This window comes from Humulus lupulus, chromosome 1, assembly GCF_963169125.1.
Source record: "Humulus lupulus chromosome 1, drHumLupu1.1, whole genome shotgun sequence".
NCBI classification, from domain to species: Eukaryota; Viridiplantae; Streptophyta; class Magnoliopsida; order Rosales; family Cannabaceae; genus Humulus; species Humulus lupulus.
In genome coordinates, this window is record NC_084793.1 from 282293970 (window position 1) to 282316121 (window position 22152).

The 22152-nt window shown below is 34.2% G+C and overlaps 1 protein-coding gene across 1 annotated transcript; it reads left to right on the forward strand.

Annotated features, from left to right (window-relative positions):
* Window positions 1-625: 625 nt before the first annotated feature.
* On the forward strand, window positions 626-1510 carry LOC133777595 (uncharacterized). Its single transcript, XM_062217290.1, has one exon. It carries the CDS (start codon window positions 788-790, stop codon window positions 1271-1273), a length of 486 nt encoding a protein of 161 aa, XP_062073274.1. The 5' UTR covers window positions 626-787; the 3' UTR covers window positions 1274-1510.
* Window positions 1511-22152: the final 20642 nt, after the last annotated feature.

Sequence of the window (22152 nt, forward strand, 5' to 3'; positions counted from 1 at the left end):
GGGAGTAAAATTACCTACCTCTAACTAATTTTAGTAATTCACATTTTTTTTTCTTCTATAGGAAATAAATCACATCATAAGTGGTGCATTGTCCAAGCATAGAAAAAAAAGAGAAGAAATCTCATCATGCCTAGAAGGAAATAATAGATATTGCATTCGAGTCATAATCAAACTTCAATTAGATTCCATCTATTCACCTTTTCTTTATATCTTTAACTTTTTTTTTAAAATAGTTCTTTATTTATCCACATCTCTATTAACACTATTGACTTGAATAAAATAAAAATGTAATTTTTGTTAATAGACAAAGTTGAAGCACATACAGAAGGAAAGACTACCAAGAGGCAACTTTCTTCTACTTTATTTTTTCTCAATTTTATATTTTTATGAATTATTTTCAGGGAATATTATAATTGCTATAACTGTCAAGTATACAGCTTATTGTATTTTTAGTATACATCTTATTGTTAGGGTCATAAAATTCAACTTTAGAAAAATAATAACAACAATAACAACAATTTTTTTTAAAAAAAACAATAATAATATTGATTAATATCCGGCTTCATTCTGACAAAGTCTACACGTCCTTACCTCTCATGTGTACCCCCTATACAAAACCTCTTAAAAAACCAAAAACCCATCTTAATCAAACCTCTCAAAAAAACCAAAATCCCATCTTAATCAAACCTCTCTCTCTCTCTCTCTCTCTCTCTCTCTTTGCTTACAATTCTCAAAACTCATCTCATAATACCCTCCATAGCTTCTATCAAATAAGACTTAATAAGACATGGCCAAAATCAAAGGTGATCAGAAAGAAAGCAAGGTGGGTAAGATCATGAAAGCTCCTCTAAGGGCTTTGATCAAGGCTAGAGACTTATACATAAAGAGCATGACTCAGTGCTCGAGTCATTTCGATTATGGAGCAGCCATGGGGTGTCCCACGGCCCATGTCAACACTCTGCCGAGAAGCTTCAGTGTCGGCTCTGCCAAGTCCACCAGCAATACGGACGATTTCAGGGAGCTTGTGAAGGCTGCTTCGGCGAGGAGCCTTGGCAGTAAGATCGATCATCATCATAATTTGGATCTTAGAAAGTCTCCGGCGGCTGCTGCCAGACCCCATAACTTGCCCAAAAGTCGAAGCGTGGGATTCGGTCGGATTGATGAAGACAAGGCTTGTGATGAGTTTGAAGAAAACGTCGATGAGGTGATCAGAACTACTAATGTTTATCCCAGGAGCAGAAGCTATGCTGTTCATAGGAGAACATTGTTTTAAGACTAAGGGACACATAACGTGTTTCTTTACTTCTTTCTTCCTTTCTTTTTTCTTTTTCTATGCTGTTTGTTTTGTTTATAATTGCAAAATTAATGGGAAATGTTTGTTTATTATGTTAATGTTAATGTTCATTAATTACATAGTATAAATTTTCAGAGTGGCCGGTTGTTGTTGTTTTTTAATCTCTGATTTGTGAGTATATATGGTTGGTATAATGGTAGAGATTGTTTGAATGTATTTCATTATGCTTAATTATGTTGAAGATTAGAAGATTTACAATATCTAAGCTATTTTCTATTCTATGTGATCATGAGAAAATTAGAGCATTTAACTTTTGTAATAACTCCCTCCACCAAAATAATAATGATAAAAAAAATTATAAGTCAATTTTCAACTGGGGTATTTATTGTCATTAAAAAAAAATGATTTTCTAACCTTTTTCTTTTTTAAAAAAAACTTGCAATCAAAATCTAAATTGACTTAAATCAGATTCTGATTTTATTTGAGTGCATGTTTCATCATGTGTATCAGAGGGTTTTTTTTTTTTTGGTGAAAGGGGGTGGTTTGATGTTCGAACATAAAATAATGGTCTTCGAGTGATAGAGGTAAAATCATCAAAGATTAAATTGCAAATATTTTTTTAATAATTAATTTAATAAGACCAAAATTATTTACTAATGTGTCATTTAAAAAAAAAAAAATCCACAAAAGTTTATGGTATTTCCAAGAGAGAGAGAGAGAGAGAGAGAGAGGTGAGGTGATATATCCAACTTCAAAATGGTATATTTTGCACAAAAACACGTTTCAAGATGAAATCGTGGATAATAGAATGAAATTGTAAAAGGCGTCAAGTTCAATTTTGGTGGAGATTTTTCCTTGGCAATTATCCGAGTGTTTTCGAATTTAAAAGGAGCTAGATATTGTCTCAACACATATTTCAACTCCCTATTCCTGGTGGCTAAGTGCATATGAAAAGTTAATAGCTTAAAGGAAGAAGATAACAAAGAAAATATATAATATTGAATACTGTGAGTATTATACTAGTACGGCTTTGCTGTGGGCATAACCAATCACTCATTCATGAAAATGATGGAGTGGTATGGAGTATGACTAATCCAAATAAGTAATGGTACGAACATATCTTGATTGTGCACTACTGGCCCCAATAATTACATTTAATTACTACTCATTATTTGTTTTTGTGAAATTGGGTATAGCCAATATGCTGTTCATTTTGTGGAATCATTCCCAAAATCAACGCATAATTGGATCTTCTAATAATTAAGATGAAGCTATTCGTATTAATTTATATAAAAGTTGAGGTACTTCATATCTATTAGTAGCAGATATATACAACATATTAAGGTGAGATATCGAAACGTCTTTTTCATAGCACAGTCAATTTAGCAACTTGAAACACTTAAAACAAAATCTGAAAAAGTAGCTTGGCAGTGTTAGAGCCACCTTAATTCTCTCCTAATGGATTAATTTAACACTGCCAATTAATTCTTTTGAACGATATATGATAACATGAGATTGAGCGTTGATATATATATATATAAAGGGAGTTTGCTTTTACATATTTTATGTAAAGTTTGTTATATCTCTCTTTTATTTTTTTCCTCCAAAAATTATAACCAAAACCAAATCCCATGAGACTAATTTTTGAAAAACAATCCTCTCACTTATTCCAGTTGGATACTGACTCAATTTTTTTTTTTGAGAGAGAAGGATATTGACTCAAATCAGTGTCTTATTACAACTAAGTTGATATTTTTTTAGAGATTTTAATTAAAGAAATATACTCTATCACTATGTGATTTATACTTTTAGCTTGATTCTATGAGAGTTGACAAAAGTTGGTGAGAGATATGAGAGAGATTTCATTGATAATTGTAGAATATGTAAAGATGTGTGATCCAAAGTGAGAAAAGAAACTTGGAGGTCACTAACAAGGCTACTAAGTATATGAATTATTGTTTGTCTTTTTAAATAACATTCTAGGTAATTTTGCCGAATTATGTATAAATTAAATATTATATCCCTCTTGTGTGTATATATGTTGTTCAGAACATCTCCACTGTCACATTTTTCCCAACAATTTAAAGGCATGCCATTATTAAGATGAATTTCAATTCTCACTATCGTCGTAGCCAAAGAGGTCAATCGTTGGTACTATTTTTTTTCTTTCATTATCATTATCATGATCGTCACTAACAAAGTTGATCAATTGTATAAAATATTAACGATATTTTATTAGGGAAGAATGTGGCTCAACAAGATTCCTTTTAAATTTATACATTGCTGAATAGATTGTATTTATATTTAATGGTGAAAATATCTTTGATCCAATTAATGATCCCACTTGAAGATGCACGGGGCACGTTGCCAAGCGAATTCATTGTTGAGCATTACAGATTATGAGTTTATGGAATTAAGAACGCTGTCGTTTTATTGTTCTATTTGCCAATGCGACTGACGTCGTCGTTGCGGTGGCTCTACACCAAAGCAGAGGGACTGATGTGGCCATTTGGAGGAACAGATTGAAGAGGAGAATAGACTAGAGAAACCACCAACATTTGGAAAACCACCCTGATTTTTTTTTTTTTAACAATTTGATCATTTTTATATTTATACCTCTTCTAAATCATGTTTTTAACATTATGAGAGAGAGAAGAAGGACAAATTAAAAACGACAATCAAATGAAAACTGAAAAGGGGAAGTTGGGTGGAAAAACAACAACACTACTAAAAAGTAAAAATAAGAAAAGATTTTTCTTATTTTGTAGTATGTGTTTAATCTTATTACATATTTAGACACTACGTATAATATTGTTCAAATATAATCCAAAATTAAATTTTGATCAAATTTTTTTAAAATAAAAACTAAAATCAAAAGCACACTTATTTTCCTTTGTATTTAATTTTTTGTTTATTAAAATTAATTATAAAAGTGTATTTGAATTATTTTACAAAACTCAAAGTCAAAAAATTAATTTATCAAAATATATAATTCAAATGAATAATTAACTGAATACAAAATGCAAAAATATATAAATCAGACAAAAAATAATAATCAAAACACCGTCAGGAAAAACGATAATAATACCACACACTGCAGAAAATCGACAATGAACCAAAGCTGAAAACGACAATAACATATAAACGGCATCATTCTATAAAAACGACATCATGTTTACAAATATTATATGAGAATTAGTTTATTACCATTGTGTAAATATTTACTTTATTTAAACTTTCAGACATGTAGCAGTGGATGAGAATGAAGATGTTCAATTATTTTATTACTCTATTGAATCTGAAGGGAATCCAAGAGATGATCCCTTATTGCTCTGGTTCACTGGTGGACCTGGTTTCTCTGCCCTCTGTTGCTTGCTTTTGAGATTATGTTTTCGTTGTAATTTACTTCTAACTTTGTTATACTATTTCATTGAGAATGACTGATACACTGTTATACTGGTACCATAGACTATTCACTATAGTGACATTTTAGCCACATATAGTAACATGACAAAATTAGGAATCATAATGGTGCGGATTGTAATTTTGTTATTTCAATATATTTTGTCTAGGGATGACAATATAATTATGGTGACTACTGGTACCCATGGTTATTCGATATGAATGAGGCGAGGAAAAACCATTCAAATGGAGAAAATAATTGGGGTGTGGAATAACCATTCCGCATATATATTGGTATAGTGCATATACGATATTAGTATAATCTGCCCCATACCCATCCTAATATATATAATAATTTATTTATTTATGTAATTTTATATTTTATAAATATATAATTTTGTTGTACTTATATATTATTAAATATATAATATGCTTATAAAAATATTAATAAAAACTAAAAGAATTTTTCTATATTTGACTAATATATAGTATTTTAAGATTATTAGATTTTAATTACTAAAAGAAATTATTATTACATTTTAAATTTGATACTATTTAGTATATTATTTTATTTTTCATATCTAAATTATAAAAATATAAAATTAAATTGATGATCATTTCATTTAATCAAGAATTTTTTTTTCTTTTTCATTTTATTATTATCAATGGGTACGAGTAACCATAGTTATTTCTCAATATTTATTGGTTAATACCCGCACTGTCCCTGATGATTAATAGGGTGAGTATAGTTATATAATTAATATATGAGGATGAGAATGGTAATTAAAAAAATCGTCCCTATGAGGGTGTTTGGTTGCTTAACTAAAAAACTATTTTTTTTTGTTTTTAAAACCTAAAAATTGTTTTCTGAAAATAAGTATGGGTGTTTGACATTGGTTTCAGAAAACAATTTTTAAAAACAACGTTACAAAAAATAGAAAATTTTGAGAACAACAAAAAGTTGTTTTTAGTTGTTCTCAATTTTTTTTTGTCAATTTTTTTCTCACATAATATTTTTAATTATTATTATCTCATATAACTTTCTCTCTAATTAATTTATCTCTTCTCACTTTTTCTCTCATCACTTTCTCCAACATCACTTTCTCTCTCATTACTTTTGAACTCCTTATGTTCTCTTTCATCACTTATTATCTCATTATTTTATGTCTCATCACTTCCTATATCCTCATTTTCTCTCTCCTCATTTTTTCTATCTCGCCATTTTCTTTCTCATTTTTTTTTCATGCATAAATTTTGTTGAGTCCCAAAACTTTACTTAGCTAGTCAGATAGTAGTAGTAATAGTAATAACTAGTAGTAGTTATAATATGTTTATTACTGTGGATTTTGGTTCAAGTCGGGACTTAGTTGAACACTCGTAGCAACACTTATAGATTTTATAAGTTTAACCTATAGTTTAAGAATATCAATTATAACATAATGTTTGATTAATATAGCTGATTATAATAATAAATAAGGTTTAGATAGAACCAATAAGATCATGACACTTGTCGGGTGCATGTTTATTGAGAAATTAATCATTTTTTATGAATAGTTTTATAAGAGAAATATTTGAAAACCCTAGAACCTGCCAGCAGCTTTAAAAACGTTATAGGACTCAGTCAAAGTTGTTTACCCAATTCAAATTAAGCTGAAAAAATGTAATTAGGTGTATAATATTTCAGTGTATGCATATATATCGCAGCTATAGGGGCGATATGTCGCCACACGGGGAATACGAAAACACGTGAACTTCGCACAAATGCATCGACAAACACTCGGGGCATAAGCCCAGGCGATATATCGCCTACAATGGGCGATATATCGGCCTTAGGGCACTTTTTTCAAACGCTTTTGAAACCGAGCTCATTTTATTCCTTAACCTCTTAGCAAGCCTCTGAATGTTTTGACCGAGTCTTAAGCCTCTGCTAAACAAACATTCAAATGTTTTTCAAGTAATATTCATTATTTTTATTCAATCTAAAAGAAGATCTTTACAATCCTTGAACTCTATAAATAGGACCTAGTACCCAACCATTTCTCTCATTCTTCAAGCTGTGTTCAGAGCCTTCAAGCTGCTAGGTTTGCTATAGAGTGATAAACACTTGGGTTGGGATATAAGCTTTATCATCTTAAGCTTATTAAACACTTGGGAAGTAAGATAAATAGTGTATTTTTCTATATCGAGGTGTAGTTCGGTTCTAATACATTCAAAGGTATTCCTAATCTTAAGTTCATTTCAGTTTAATTCTTTAGTTTTCTTTAGTTCAGATCCTAACTCATTGTTTTCCATTCTTGGTTAGGTATTTAAGTTCTTTGACCTTAAGGTTTCCTTTCGGTAAGCTCTTCCTCTCGGTGGTTTAGATTCGTTTCTTTTTCATCTCCTTCTTTTAGAAATACTCACCTTCTTATCGTTGGTTTTTAGGAGTGTTCCAAATCTCGTCCTTGTTCTCATATCCCTGTTTTGGTAAGGAAAATAGGATATAATTTTATATGTTTATATGATATGTTTATATGTTATGTTATGTTACATTATTTATAGTATGTTTATAGGCCTTGGGCATATGACTTGTATAGCTAACAAGCCCCAATAATTTATAGGCATATGACTTGCTTAGCTAGCAAGCCCCACAAATCTATTGGGCATATGACTTATTTAGTTAATAAGCCCCAAGTAGTATAATGACCATTGTAGTAGTATATGACATATGTTTATAGTATATGTTTATGATATAGCTTATGTGTGTGTTTTATGTTTTTAGTAGATTTTCTTTGTTGGGCATTAGGCTCATTCCTTTATTTTTATGTATGCAGGAAAATAGTTATGGCGGCGGAAGGATTCATGGCAGCTTGGGGTTGTGTATTGAGGAAGAATGGATTCGATGGACTGCATGAATGATTCGAGAACGATGTTGTTTTCAGTCTTTTTAATTATGTTTCTATGTATATTTTCGCACTTGGTTTTGTAAACAGTTTTAATTAAGTTAAAGTTATATTTTATTTTTCAAACAATGGGACCCCATACCCCGAATTTATGAATTTCAACATTTACTAGTTTTAATGGTCCAAAGTCTTAGAATTAGTTGGCAGTTGGTATCAGAGCAACGATTCATTCGCATGAAGTTCTCCTTGATACACACGCTCAAGCTCCGAATCTAACCGCCAAGTAAGTGCTTATGTTATAGTTATTATGTTTATATGTATAACTAACAATTTTAGCCTTTATGTTTTCAGTTAAGAATGAACAAAGCATTAACTTATGAGGATATCCGAGCCATTAAGGCCTTAAAAAGAATTAGAGAACCAAGAAACACTGTAGGAGTGCTAGAAAGAATCACTCGGAGTCTACTTTTATTCCACAGGGAGATAGGTCACCTCCAAGAAACTAAGCAGATAATGATGAGATCAACGGAGCAATATGTTTTAGTAATTAGACTTTTCAGAGATTATCATACCGTAATTGCTGCTTTAGAAGATATATGGGAGACGATAGATGATGAAGATGAGTTACCGGTAGCTATGAGATATTATTTTCTCATACTTAGGTTCACTTCTAAAATGGAATTTCAATTCACCAATGAGCAAAAACATAGAATTTTTACGAATCTTCCTCGAGGGCATTTTGAGGCTCAAGATAATGATGACTATGAAGAAATGGACGATGACATGTTAGATGAAGGATCGGATGTAGAAGATCTCAATTTTTAGAATAGATTAGTTTCCTTGTTTATTTTAATTTATTATTTGTTTTCTTTTATGATTGTACATAGTGAAAAACTTTTTCCAAATTAATATCATTGTTATTTTGATGACATGTATGCGTTTGATTTTCTTTTGCAATCATAATAAATAATAAATTTAATGAATAATGACTAAGTTCGGTGAGGGTGGATACAAATCAATGGACCAGGTTCCATATTGAGAGTTAGGGGGCTATAGTAGTGGGAACGATTTTACTGATCCTAACCCTCCCTCAATATGGTTAACTTTGGAACAAGGATAAGTTTCGAGCCTAAGAATTAAGTCATATAGGATGATTATAAACATACTTAGAAAATAATAAAGATGGCTTATTTTTCTAAGTATAGAAACCCACTCTAATGATAAAGAAGGCTTATATAATTTTCATAAGAAATCATAATTTGTAGGTCTGAGTTATGTTTGTTTAGATTAAGTTTTTGCCTTAGAGCTTATTAGAGTAAAGTTTTAACATGTTTTTCTCAACTGTTAGAACTCTGCTAAAGATGTCGCTCCGAAGGTCTGCTCGTAACAATGCTAACGCCTCCAATGCTGCTCCTGAGAGCAATGAAGCCCCTTCAGTTCGCAGAAGGGGAGTGCGTGCTATTGCCAACTGAAATGTGCTGCCGCTGCCGGTTGACAACTCTGCGAAAATTGGCAGACTACGACAGCAAGTTTAAGAATTACTGCAGCAACAGTGACACACAGGCTCAGGCTCAGCCTCCGCCACACCCTCAACAAATGGCTCAAGCACCCCATCAAGTTGGTCCATACGAGGGAGGGCCAATGGCGAACTATGCGCCATACCCAGTTCAGCACATGGAGCCAGTTTATGAACGGTTTTGTAAACAACACGCTCTGAACTTTGAAGGGACAACAAACCCCTTCGAGGTGGAAGAATGGCTCAGAAATATGGAGCCAATCTTGACGCACATGAATCTCGGCAACGCGGACCGCATATCCTGCGTTTCATCTTTGCTCAAGAAAGATGCCAGAATATGGTGGGACTTAGTTCAACAGACTCACGATGTCGCCACCATGACTTGGACCAGATTTGTGGAGCTGTTCCACAAAAAGTACTATAATTCAGCAATCATCACTTCAAGAGTCGAGGAGTTTGCTGGTCTGAAGCAAGGGAGTTTATCAGTGGCAGAATATGCTCGACAGTTCGACCGATTAGCCAAGTTTGCACCAGAAATGGTTCCAACTGATTTTCTGAGGGTGATCAAGTTCGTTAGAGGACTTCGATTGAAGATTGAACTAGGGGTTAAGCTAGCAAACCCAGGAAATACTACCTATGCTGATATTCTAGAAATGACAATAGAAGAAGAAAGGCTATAGGCGGATGTTAGTAAAGAGAAGGCCAGTAAGCCTGAGCCTAAACAACCAAGTCAACCTCAGAATGGTCGGAACAACCACAACAACAACAGCAATCAGTCCAGCAACAACAATGGTCAGAAAAGAAGGCATTCTGACAATAAACAGTCCAATAGCGATAAAATGACACAAACGAATAATGGAAGTAATAGGTCGGGTTATGTAGAATACCCGCAATGTGCTAAGTGCTAGAAGAAACATCCCAGTGAATGCCGGGCAAACACAAAGGGATGCTACAGCTGTGGTCAGGAAGGACACCAGAAGAGAGACTGTCCCCAGCTCAAGCCAGATGGGAAAAAGGAAGACAAGATGGTTCCTGCCAGGGTATTTGCCTTAACCCAAGGAGAAGTTGATGCTAGCAATAAAGTGGTTACATGTCAGGTTTCTATCCTCAATAATATATGTTCTGTATTATTTGATTCGGGAGCCACTCATTCGTATATCTCGTTAGGAATGATAGAAAAGTTAGACAAATCTTGTGAAAAATTTAGAACTAGGTTTGTACCATATTTGCCTTCGGGAAAAGTAGTTCTATCATCATGGATAGTACGAGGCGTACCAGTCAAGATTGAGGACGTAGAATTAGAAGGAGACCTGATAGAACTGGAGATCAAGGGCTTCGACGTGATACTAGGCATGGACTGGCTAGCAAGGCATGGCGCAACCATTGACTGCAAAGCAAGAAAGGGACGTTCGAGACTCATGACGGCCAGAGATTATGCTTCATGGGACAAGTTTCAGGATTACGCACACCGCTTATATCATCTCTGAAAGCTCAGAGGATGATAGAAAAAGGATGTCAAGCATACTTTGCCAGCGTCACAGATGTGGTAAAGGAAACACCACGTAAGGTTGGAGACGTCCGCATTGTGAATGAATTCCCAGAAGTATTTCTTGACGACTTGCCAGGATTGCCACCGATTCGGGAAATTGACTTCACAATCGAATTAGTACAGGGCACTAAGCCTATCTCTAAGGCACCGTACCGAATGGCACCTACCGAACTCAAGGAGTTAAAGACGCAACTACAAGAACTCCTAGACTTGGGTTTCATTAGACCAATCCATTCGCCATGGGGAGCACCGATTCTATTTGTGAAGAAGAAGGACGGAAGCATGCGAATGTGCATAGATTACCGCGAGTTGAACAAGGTGACGATTAAGAATAAGTACCCACTACCCCGGGTTGAGGACTTGTTTGATCAACTCCGAGGAGTGACCGTGTTTTCAAGGATTGATCTACGGTCCGAGTATCATCAGCTCAAGGTGCGGGAAGAGGATATTCCCAAGACAGCCTTTAGAACTCGTTATGGGCATTATGAGTTCTTAGTTATGTCTTTTGGTCTTACCAATGCTCCAGCCGCGTTTATGGATTTAATGAATAGGGTCTTTAAGGACTACTTGGATAAATTTTTCATAGTGTTCATCGACGATATCTTAGTATATTCAAAGGACGAAGTCAAGCACGAGGAGCACCTAAGGTTTATCTTGTTACGACTAAAGGAGCATCAAATTTACGCTAAGTTCAAGAAGTGCGAGTTTTGGCTTTTGCAAGTAGCATTCCTCGGGCACATTATATCCAAGGATGGAGTTGCAGTAGACCCATCTAAGGTAGAGGCTGTGAGCCAAGACCAAAGAATGCATCAGAGGTAAGGAGCTTTCTGGGATTAGCAGGTTATTATCGAAGGTCTGTAGTGGGCTTTTCTAAGATAGCCACTCCACTCACCAACCTGACCCAGAAACAGAAGAGGTTCAACTGGACTGACAAGTGTGAAGAGAGCTTCTAGTTGCTTAAGGATAAGCTGTGCTCAGCACCAGTACTCTGTGTACCAACACCCAACGATAAGTTTATAGTCTACTGTGATGCGTCGAAGCAAGGATTGGGTTGCGTACTAATGCAGAATGACAAGGTGATAGCCTATGCCTCAAGGCAGCTGAAGGAGTATGAGCAACGCTATCCAACTCACGATATGGAGTTGGCAGTGGTGGTATTTGCGTTAAAAATCTGGCGCCATTATCTTTACGGAGAACGATGTGAGATTTATACAGACCACAAAAGCTTAAAGTACTTCTTTACTCAGAAGGAGCTCAACATGAGGCAACGCAAGTGGTTAGAACTAGTGAAGGACTATGACTGCGAAATCCTATACCACCCGGGAAAGGAAAACGTAGTTGCTGATGCGCTAAGTAGGAAGAGTTATGGAAGTATAGCAGCACTAGCCGGAATAGAAAAGCCGCAACAATGGGAGCTGATCAGTGCTGAAATAGAAGTAGTCATCGGTAAGATGGCTAACTTGTCTATCCAGTCAAGTCTGTTAGAAGATATACGGATCGGGCAAAGGCATGATGGCACATTAGTAGCACAAATGGATGCAGTTAGAGAATGAAAGGCCACCGATTTCTCAATATCAAGTCAAGGGTTATTGAGATATAAGGATCGGGTATGAGTGCCAAATGATCAAAGGATTAAGATGATGATTTTAGAAGAAGCGCACAGTACCCCATACTCAGTTCATCCGGGGTCGACTATAGAGTCCAAGAACTTTACGTAGCTAGTTAGATAGTAGTATAATAGTAATAATAGTATTATCTTTATGACTGTGGATTTTTGGTTCAGACTGGGATTTATTTGGACACTCATAGTAGTACTTGTAGATTTTCTAAGTTTAACCTATAGTTTAGGAATATTAATTTTAACCTAAGGTTTGATTAATATGACTGATATTGAGGATAATATTTATTATACTATAAGGTTTAGATAAGAACCAATTAGATAATAACACATGTTATGTATGAGTTTATTAATGATTAAGTATTTTGAGGATTAAATTTATTAAGGTTAAAATTTGAATACTCTAAGGTCAGTCAGCAACTTTGAAAACGTTAGAGGGCTTAGTCAAGGCTGTTTACTCAATTTAAATTAAGCTAAAAATGTGTAATTTCGTGTTTAAATAATCAGTGTATGCCGATATATTTCAGCTATAGAGGGCGATATATCGCAACACGAAGATACGTAAAAACACGAAACGTTGCACGATTGCCTCGGGCATACTGACCCAGGCGATATATCGCTTACAGGGGGCGATATATCGCCCCTCTCAGGATATTTTGAAATTTTTCAAAAACGTTCTCCATTCAAACCTTCAACCTCTTGATAAGTCCAGCATCTTTTTGAACGAGTCTTCAGCCTCTGCTGAACGATAATTCAAATTATTTTCATTTAAAAAGCCATTATTTTTATTCAAGTTAAATGAAGATCTTTTCATTCCTAAACTCTATAAATAGGACCTAGTACCCAGCCATTTATTCATCTATTACTCTAAGTTCAGAGGCTGCAAGTTGCTAGGTGAGTGTGAGAGTGTAAACACTTGGGTTGGGAATTATAATCTTGATCACTATAAGCTTATCAAAAACTTGGGGAAGTAAGGTTTATTCACATTTCGGTTCAAGGTTTAGATTGATCATATAAGTCTTCAAGGTATTTCCAAACTCTAGTCCATTTCTATATTATGTTCTTTAAAAAATTCTCATAGTCTTCTACTCATTCTAACCTTATTCTTATTCTTGGTTAGGAAATCCAAGTTCTTAAGCACAAGGTTTTTGGTAAGTATATTTTGATAACATAGTTCCTTTTTCACTTTCATCCCTTTTCTTCAATATACTCACCATATTATAAATGGTTTTTAGGAGTGTTCCAAGGTCCCAAATCAGTTCTCATATCCTAGTTATTTTGGTAAGGAAAATAGGATAGGATTTATGTGCTATATGATTTTATATGTTATCTTATGAATGTGTGCTATGAAAAATGCTATGTTAAGTATGTTTGTAGACTTGGGCATATGACCTATACAACTAACAAGCCCCAAATAGATTATGGGCATATGACTTGCTTAGCTAGCAAGACCCCACTAATCTAATGGGCATATGACTGGTTTAGTTTATGGGACCCCAAGTAATAATGGCCATTGTAGTATGTATGTGACATAAGTGTTATAGTATGTTTTTATGTTGCATTATGAATTTTTATGTATATGGCTATATGTTAGATTTTCCTTGCTGGGCATTAGGCTCATTCCTTTTATGTTTATATGTGCAAGAAAATAGCTATATTGGCGGGAAAGGTTCGTGGATTCTTGGGGAATGTGCATTGAGGTGGAATGGATTCAAGGAGTCGAGAGTTTCGATTTTCGAGGATGAAGTCTTTGTCTTATGGTTTATGTGTATTTTTCCGCACCTATTTATGTAATCTCCTTTTTATTACAATTAAGTTATGTTTTTACTTTTTAAAACAATGGGATCCCATATCCTGCTTTGAGTTTATGTAAGTTTAACATTTGTTTTTTACAAGTTTTTAATAAAGTATGATTATTTCACTTGTAAGTATTATTAGGGATTAGTGTCTATGCTTAAGTTTTCATTAATGGTCCATAGTCTAGAGTAGTTGGGTCATTACATCGACCAAGATGACTCACGACATTAGGGCAATGTATTGGTGGCCAAGAATGAAGAAGGATATAGCGGAATTTGTGTCTAAGTGTTTAGTATGCCAGCAAGTGAAAGCAGAACATCAGCGACCTGCATGCTTATTGCAACCACTTAGCATTCCAGAATGGAAATGGGATGATATAGCCATGGATTTTGTGACGGGTTTGCCATGAACAAATAAGCAGCATGATTCGGCTTGGGTAGTTTTAGATAGATTAACCAAGTCAGCTCATTTTCTGCCTGTTAAAACTTCATACACAACAGATCAATATGCAGGCATCTATGTCCAAGAAATAGTACGGTTACATGGAATCCCTAAGACAATAGTATTCGATAGAGGATCGATGTTTACATCGAGATTTTGGGGAGGTTTACAGCAAGCCATGGGATGGCACCTTATGAGTTGCTTTATGGAAGAAGGTGTCGATCGCCGTTACATTGGGACGAGGTAGGAGAAAGGCAGCTTCTTAGTCCCGAAGCTGTTAGAAAAGCTCAGGAAGCAGTAGCGCTGATTAGAAATCGTATGCTCACTGCTCAAAGCCGTTAGAAAAGCTATACGGATGCCAAGCGGCGTGATGTAGAATTCAAAGTCGGAGGTCAAGTCTTCCTAAAGATATCTCCTATGAAAGGTGTGAAGGGTTTGGGAAGAAAGGCAAGCTTAGTCCCCATTTTATAGGTCTTTTTGAGATATTGGACAAAGTGGGAGCAGTTGCATATAGATTAGCCCTACCGCCAGCTCTAGCAGATAGCCACAATGTGTTCCACATCTCGATGCTGCGTAGATATATGTCAGACCCATCTCACGTTCTCAAGTACGATACGATAGCACTCTTGAAAGAATTGAGTTATGAGGAACGACTGGTTAGCATCCTAGATAGAGGGATGAAGCAGTTACGGTCCAAAAGTATTTTGATAGTCAAAGTTCTATGGAGCAATAGTTCTGAATGAGAGGCGACGTGGGAGTTGGAGGAGGACATGCAAGCTCGGTATCCGGAATTGATTGGTAAGTAAATTTCGAGGATGAAATTCTTTTTAGTAGGGGAGAATTGTAGAGTCCCAGAACTTTACTTAGCTAGTTAGATAGTAGAAGTAATAATAATAGCTAGTAGTAGTTATAGTATATTTATTACTGTGGATTTTGGTTCAAGCCGGGACTTATTTGAACACTCGTAGCAACACTTATAGATTTTATAAGTTTAACCTATAGTTTAAGAATATTAATTATAACATAAGGTTTGATTAATATAGCTGATTATAAAGATGTCATTTATTATACTATAAGGTTTAGATAGATCCAATAAGATCATGACACTTTTCGGGTGCATGTTTATTGAGAAATTAAGCATTTTTGATGAATAGTTTTATAAGAGAAATATTTGAAAACCCTAGAACTTGCCAGCAACTTTAAAAACGTTATAGGACTCAGTCAAAGCTGTTTACCCAATTCAAATTAAGCTGAAAAAAATGTAATTATGTGTATAATATTTCAACATATGTCGATATATCGCAGCTATAGGGGCGATATGTCGCCACACGGGGAATACGAAAACACGTGAACTTCGCACAAACGCATCGACGAACACTCGAGGCATAAGCCCAGGCGATATATTGCCTACAATGGGCGATAAATCAGCCCTAGGGCAAGTTTTTCAAACGTGTTTGAAACCGAGCTCATTTTATTCCTTAACCTCTTAGCAAGCCTTTGAACGTTTTGACCGAGTCTTAAGCCTTTGCTGAACGAATATTCAAATGTTTTTCAAGTAATATTCATTATTTTTATTCAAGCTAAAAGAAGATCTTTACAATCCTTGAACTCTATAAATAGGACCTAGTACTCAGTCATTTCTCTCATTCTTCAAGCTATGTTCAGATCCTTCAAGATGCTAGGTTTGCTATAGAGTGATAAACACTTGGGTTGGGGTATAAGCTTTATCATCTTAAGCTTATTAAACACTTGGGAAGTAAGATAAATAGTGTGTTTTTATATATCGAGGTGTAGTTCATTTCTAATACATTCAAAGGTATTCCTAATCTTAAGTTCATTTCAGTTTAATTCTTTAGTTTTCTTTAGTTATGATCCTAACTCATTGTTTTCCATTCTTGGTTAGGTATTTAAGTTCTTTGAACTTAAGGTTTCCTTTCAGTAAGCTCTTCCTCTCGGTGGTTTAGATTCATTTCTTTTTCATCTCATTCTTTTAGAAATGCTCACCTTCTTATTGTTGGTTTTAGGAGTGTTCCAAATCCCGTCCTTGTTCTCATATCCCGGTTTTGGTAAGGAAAATATGATAGAATTTTATATGTTTATATGTTATGTTACATTATGTATAGTATGCTTATAGACCTTGGGCATATGACTTGTATAGCTAACAAGCCCCAATAATTTATGGGCATATGACTTGCTTAGCTAGCAAGCCCCACAAATCTATTGGGCATATGATTTGTTTAGTTAACAAGCTCCAAGTAGTATAATGGCCATTGTAGTAGTATATGACATATGTTTATAGTATATGTTTATGATATAGCTTATGTGTGTGTTTTATATTTTTAGTAGATTTTCTTTGCTGGGCATTAGGCTCATTCCTTTATTTTTATGTATGCAGGAAAATAATTATGGCGGCGGAAGGATTCATGGCAGCTTGGGATTGTGTATTGAGGAAGAATGGATTCGGTGGACTGCGTGAACGATTCGAGGACGACGTTGTTTTCAGTCTTTTTAATTATGTTTCTATGTATTTTTCCGCACTTGGTTTTTTAAACAATTTTAATTAAGTTTAAGTTATATTTTATTTTTCAAACAATGAGATCCCATACCCCGAATTTATGAATTTCAACATTTACGTTAGAGTTTTTAATAAAGTTATGAATGTTTCATATGTATGTTTTCTTAAGAATAGTGTCTATGTATAGTAGTTTTAATGATCTAAAGTCTTAGAATTAGTTGGGTCATTTCAAATTTCTCTCTTCTCAATTTTTCTTCCTCAAAATTTCTCTCTCCTTATTTTTCATCAATTTTTCTTTCACATTACTTTATCTCATGATTTATTACAAACTTTTAAAAGATTTTTATCTTTATAAATATATTTATTATTTTTTATTTAAGATTTTTTAAAAAAAAAAAAACTAAAAAATTATTTTTAGAAAACATTAACCAAACACTTGTTGTTTTTTGAAAACTACAAAAATTGTTTTCTGTTCTCATTTCTAAATACACAATTTTGAAAACAAAAAACAGAAAACAATAACAAACATGCTTTATATTGTTTGAATAATAACTTTGAGATAATATTATAAGCTGTGTGCAGGCCCTTAAAAATTTAACATGGTTGAGTACAATGGTAGCTTACCAACATTAGTACTGAATCCACACTCATGGACTTAAGACACATATTTTATGACTTTTATTTATTTATTTAATGTGACTCCGATTTTCTTATGTTTTTTCACTTACCATTAGGCAATTGTAATGATTTATTTGTTGGTTGCCAGTATACTCTTCCTTGATGCAACTGTTGGAGCTGGATTTTGATATTCAAGGAGCTTTCAAGGGTCTCACCGTGGTGGCTTTGTCAATGCTATTCAAAGTGTTGAATTTATGAGAAAGGTAAACAAAAATTAGTATCATTTAATACATTTTAAGGAACTCAAATAAGGTTCTATTTTACTATATTGTAGTGGACCAGTAGTTACTTACACACCTCAAGTTCAGCTCAAATCCATTCTATTTAGGAGGTGACTATTTTTTTGGCATGATTGTGTTGTAAAACAGAGATATACAAACAAAAAAACCCGAGGCGTGCAAATAAGAGAGCACTGTCCTTAAGGATTTACGACGTAATCCCCAGGATTCAACATGCCCTCTAGTTTTTATGAGAAAAACTAGGAAACAGATATAGCAAGGAAAAAAAATTAAATAACCCATAAAAAAAGAGTCAAACTAATTTTTAAGAAAAGAGGTATTATAAAAATAAAAAGTTAATTATATTTATGTAGAAAAATATCAGATTCTCTCGTCCACCGGCTCTCTTTGCAATTAATTCACAACTTTGTTTTGGAGCGATCCCCGAACGGTCAACCATATCGATTTCAGTTGCCTGAGCAACAGTCACTCTTCTATGTGATCTATGAAAATGCCTCTTATTAGGACTCGATGTTACATGAGTATGTTCTGCAACAAACTCAATTACACGGTAATTATCAGTTTGACGAGAAGTAACTTTCATTCTCGCTAAACACCCAAATCTTGTTTCAGCTACTTTACATTCATATCTCGTCTATCTCTTCTGCGGTATCCTTCACAAGAATAACAAAACATTCTATCTATCATTCTACTATCTTGATCTTTTTTCCCTTTACTTCTATGAATACTAAATCCAACCTTAAAAGCATAGGAATTGTAAAAATTATATGCTTCTTTTTCACTTCCAAATTCCATATCAAATTTGTGTATTTCTTCATCTAAAATTTTAGAACGAATCAACTCTATTCTTCCCTTAACTTCAATATTTTTTTTCACCTTCAAAGTCTAACTTTCGACATAACCGATACTCTTCTAAATTATCACATTCCATAATCTTTAATAAAATAATCCGCAAATATAAATATGTTGAAAAATAAATGATACATTCTCAAAGCAGTCAAATAATATTCAAACAAAATAGCAAAGAATGCAAAACTGTACCCATAGATGAAAACAATATTTGACTCTATTTCAATTAACTATTGTTGTCTCTTGACATTGCTAATTCTTGTAAGTAATATGATTATGTATCAAAATTGTATTATTCTCAATAAAAAAATAAAAATTTGTATTCATTAAGCTTATAAATACATATATAAATACCACTTATATTGATTTAACTACTAATACAATACACATGTATATATATCACTTAAATCTAAAACTAAAAAAACTTAGCTGAAAACTATATAAGCTACAATTGTAATTATTTTTATATATATAAATAGGTCATATATATTGTTTGTGTTAATTTTTGTAATAAAATATGTTATATTATATATATTCTTCAATTAAAATAAAAGTGAAACAAAAAAATACAGAAAGTAATGGAAACAAAATAGGATGTATTGCATATACATATAGACTCATATATTTAAACTCAAAAAAATGGAGAACCATTGGAAAAAAAAAAACGTGGTCTTTAAAGCCTGGAAAAAAATAGCTTAACAAATTGGCAGTTGCATATGTACGTATAAAAAGGAAATAAAAAGTTAGATGAAAAGTAATAGAGGATAACAAACGACAGTTGAGTGTTAGGTTTTAATTGAGAAATCATTAAAAGATTTGTCACAAAATCATTAGTGGACACACAATGGTATACAAATTCTCTACAGAAGATCCTCATCCATCTTAAAATAAAGGTAGTTGCACAATAATAGGAATTGCATTATCTTTGATATATTACTAAGTCATAAATATAATATTTATAGTTAATTAATAAACAAATAAACGTAATATAATATTTCCTTTTGAAATACATAAAAACTCACAATAGATTGTCCCTATCATTGCCAAAGAAATAGCAAAGAGTAATGACATATAATAGCTCAAAGCACATCTTTACAATTTATTTTTTAAAACGAATTCAGTTATAAGCAAATTACTAATTATGTTATGATGATGTAGGCATTAAAGCCACCCACATAAAGGAAATTAATTTTCAGGTAATTGTTTTATGTACAAATTTCAGTTATTAAGAGAGTAATCTTAAATATATAAAGCAAGAAAAGTCTTTGGAACGCCCTGGTTACTCCAAGACCGCTACTGTGAATCTTAAACAATGCTTAACTTGCTAAACGAGTCATTAGGTTATAAACGTGCATCTAGGTGTTATTAACATGCCAGGGTGAAAAAAATTTCTATTAAAAGGAATGAATATATTTTATTTAAAACATTAAACTGTACATGGGCCCATAAAAGCATTTATAATAGAAAATGGTCATTACAGTGTAAAAATTACAACCTGCCGACCTAAGCGGCAAAATATAGGGTTAACCCCTAGTTCCCCTGAGAAACACCTTGGCTGTGGTGGTCAAGCGGCCGCATATGTACACATCGCCACCTAAGCTCTCCACTCAAGGCTGGGTAAACTTTTCTTTCCCTTTACCTGCACCACATAGCACCAGTGAGCCAAGGCTCAACAAGAAAATTCATTACTGCATGTATATAATATCAATGAATGATTATGATAATCATACTGGGGTTTGTAACCCACATCAAATAAGTGAAGATCAACAAATGATTATAGTAATCAATCTGGGGCTTGCTGCCTAATCAGATGAGTGATTAATGAATCACATGTTGTTTAAGTGACTAATGAGCCACACATTTGATAGGTGACTAATAAGTCTACCTCAAGGATCTGTCCCCTATATAGATGACTAATAAGTCCATCTCTAGGGTTCTGCTCCTTAAATAGATGGCCAATAAGTCCATCTCTTCGGATCCACTCCCTAAGCCAAGTGACATGTCAGTCACCTTAGCCTTTTGGCTCTGGCTCTAAGAAACTAGCCTTTAGACTAGACAAACGCTTTTGTTTTCATCGAACTTAAGGCCAGTCAAGCATTTCATGCTTATGTTGATAATACTTATGTCGATTAGATCTAATCTTTTCGGCTTGCGTTAAACACGCTAATACCATTTTTGACTCATAGGTCAATCCCATACGACCAATGCTCAGTTCTACTGCCGAACTTGACTAATAAGTCACAGCTTCACAGTCAATATTGACACCATTGTCGTTTCTAACTAATAAGTAAGTACCATTCACAGATAAGCAAGATTGCTAAGAATTTACAATACAATCAATATACACATATAGAGCACTCAACATGCCTCATCAATAACCATGCATATCACATACTCGGTGCAGTTTTCTTACCTTTGGTTTGAGCGTGGAATAATAAAAAAACGACCCTTGAGAACAATTAGACCTTGAGTCCCTTAGCGGTCACCTAGTCATATCTAAATAATAAACTCCCATTAATAAAATGAGTAATAAAAGGTTCCCGAACCAAGACCTAGTCTCCAGGACATCGAATCCTACTAAATCGGGTAGTAGGAATGATCCCAAGGCCTAAGGTTCGAGTTCTCACGATTAAACACCATTCTGGTGACCGCGGCCCTACCCTACTGAGCCGCGGCCTGCCTCCCAAAAATAGAGGCACCAGCCTCCACTGCTTGCACCACGCGCCGCGGCCAGCCTCTCAAGTGCCGCAGCCCCAAGGCACTTCAACTCCACCTCTCTTCTTCACTAAGCTCGGGCTGTGACGCCTAAGAACAGGGCCACAGCCCCACCTGGAACTCAGCCAAAAACCTTCATTTTCCTCTTCTAAATCATTCCAAAAACCTACTCAAACATTTCCAAATCCAAAAATCAAAGTTCCCAAACATTACCACAACTTATTAATCATATAACCAACAAAAACTAAGTTTTAAACCATTTAAAATCTCTTAAAAAACTTAGTTCTACAATGTAGAATCCAAAGCTTTAAACTATCCTTAAAAATAGAGCAAACCAGAAAACACAAATTGAAATCCTTACCTTAAACACATAATTAAATCCCTTTCAGCTAGTGATCATAACCCCAAACCCTCAAGCTTTGATCCCCAAGCTTCAATCTCCACTTAGCCTTAACACCAATCCAAGAGGAAGAGAGAGATAGGTAATCACGAGAGAGAAGGAAATGAGTCTCTGTTTTTGCCTAAGACTCTACTACAACCTTCTGGTTTAAAATGTAACCCTTGGTCAAAAGACCAAAATGCCCCCAAGCCTATTTCACTTCTTAACAGCCCCAAGGGAAAAATTGTCCTTTCCCGTCAAATCCTGTTAATCATAAT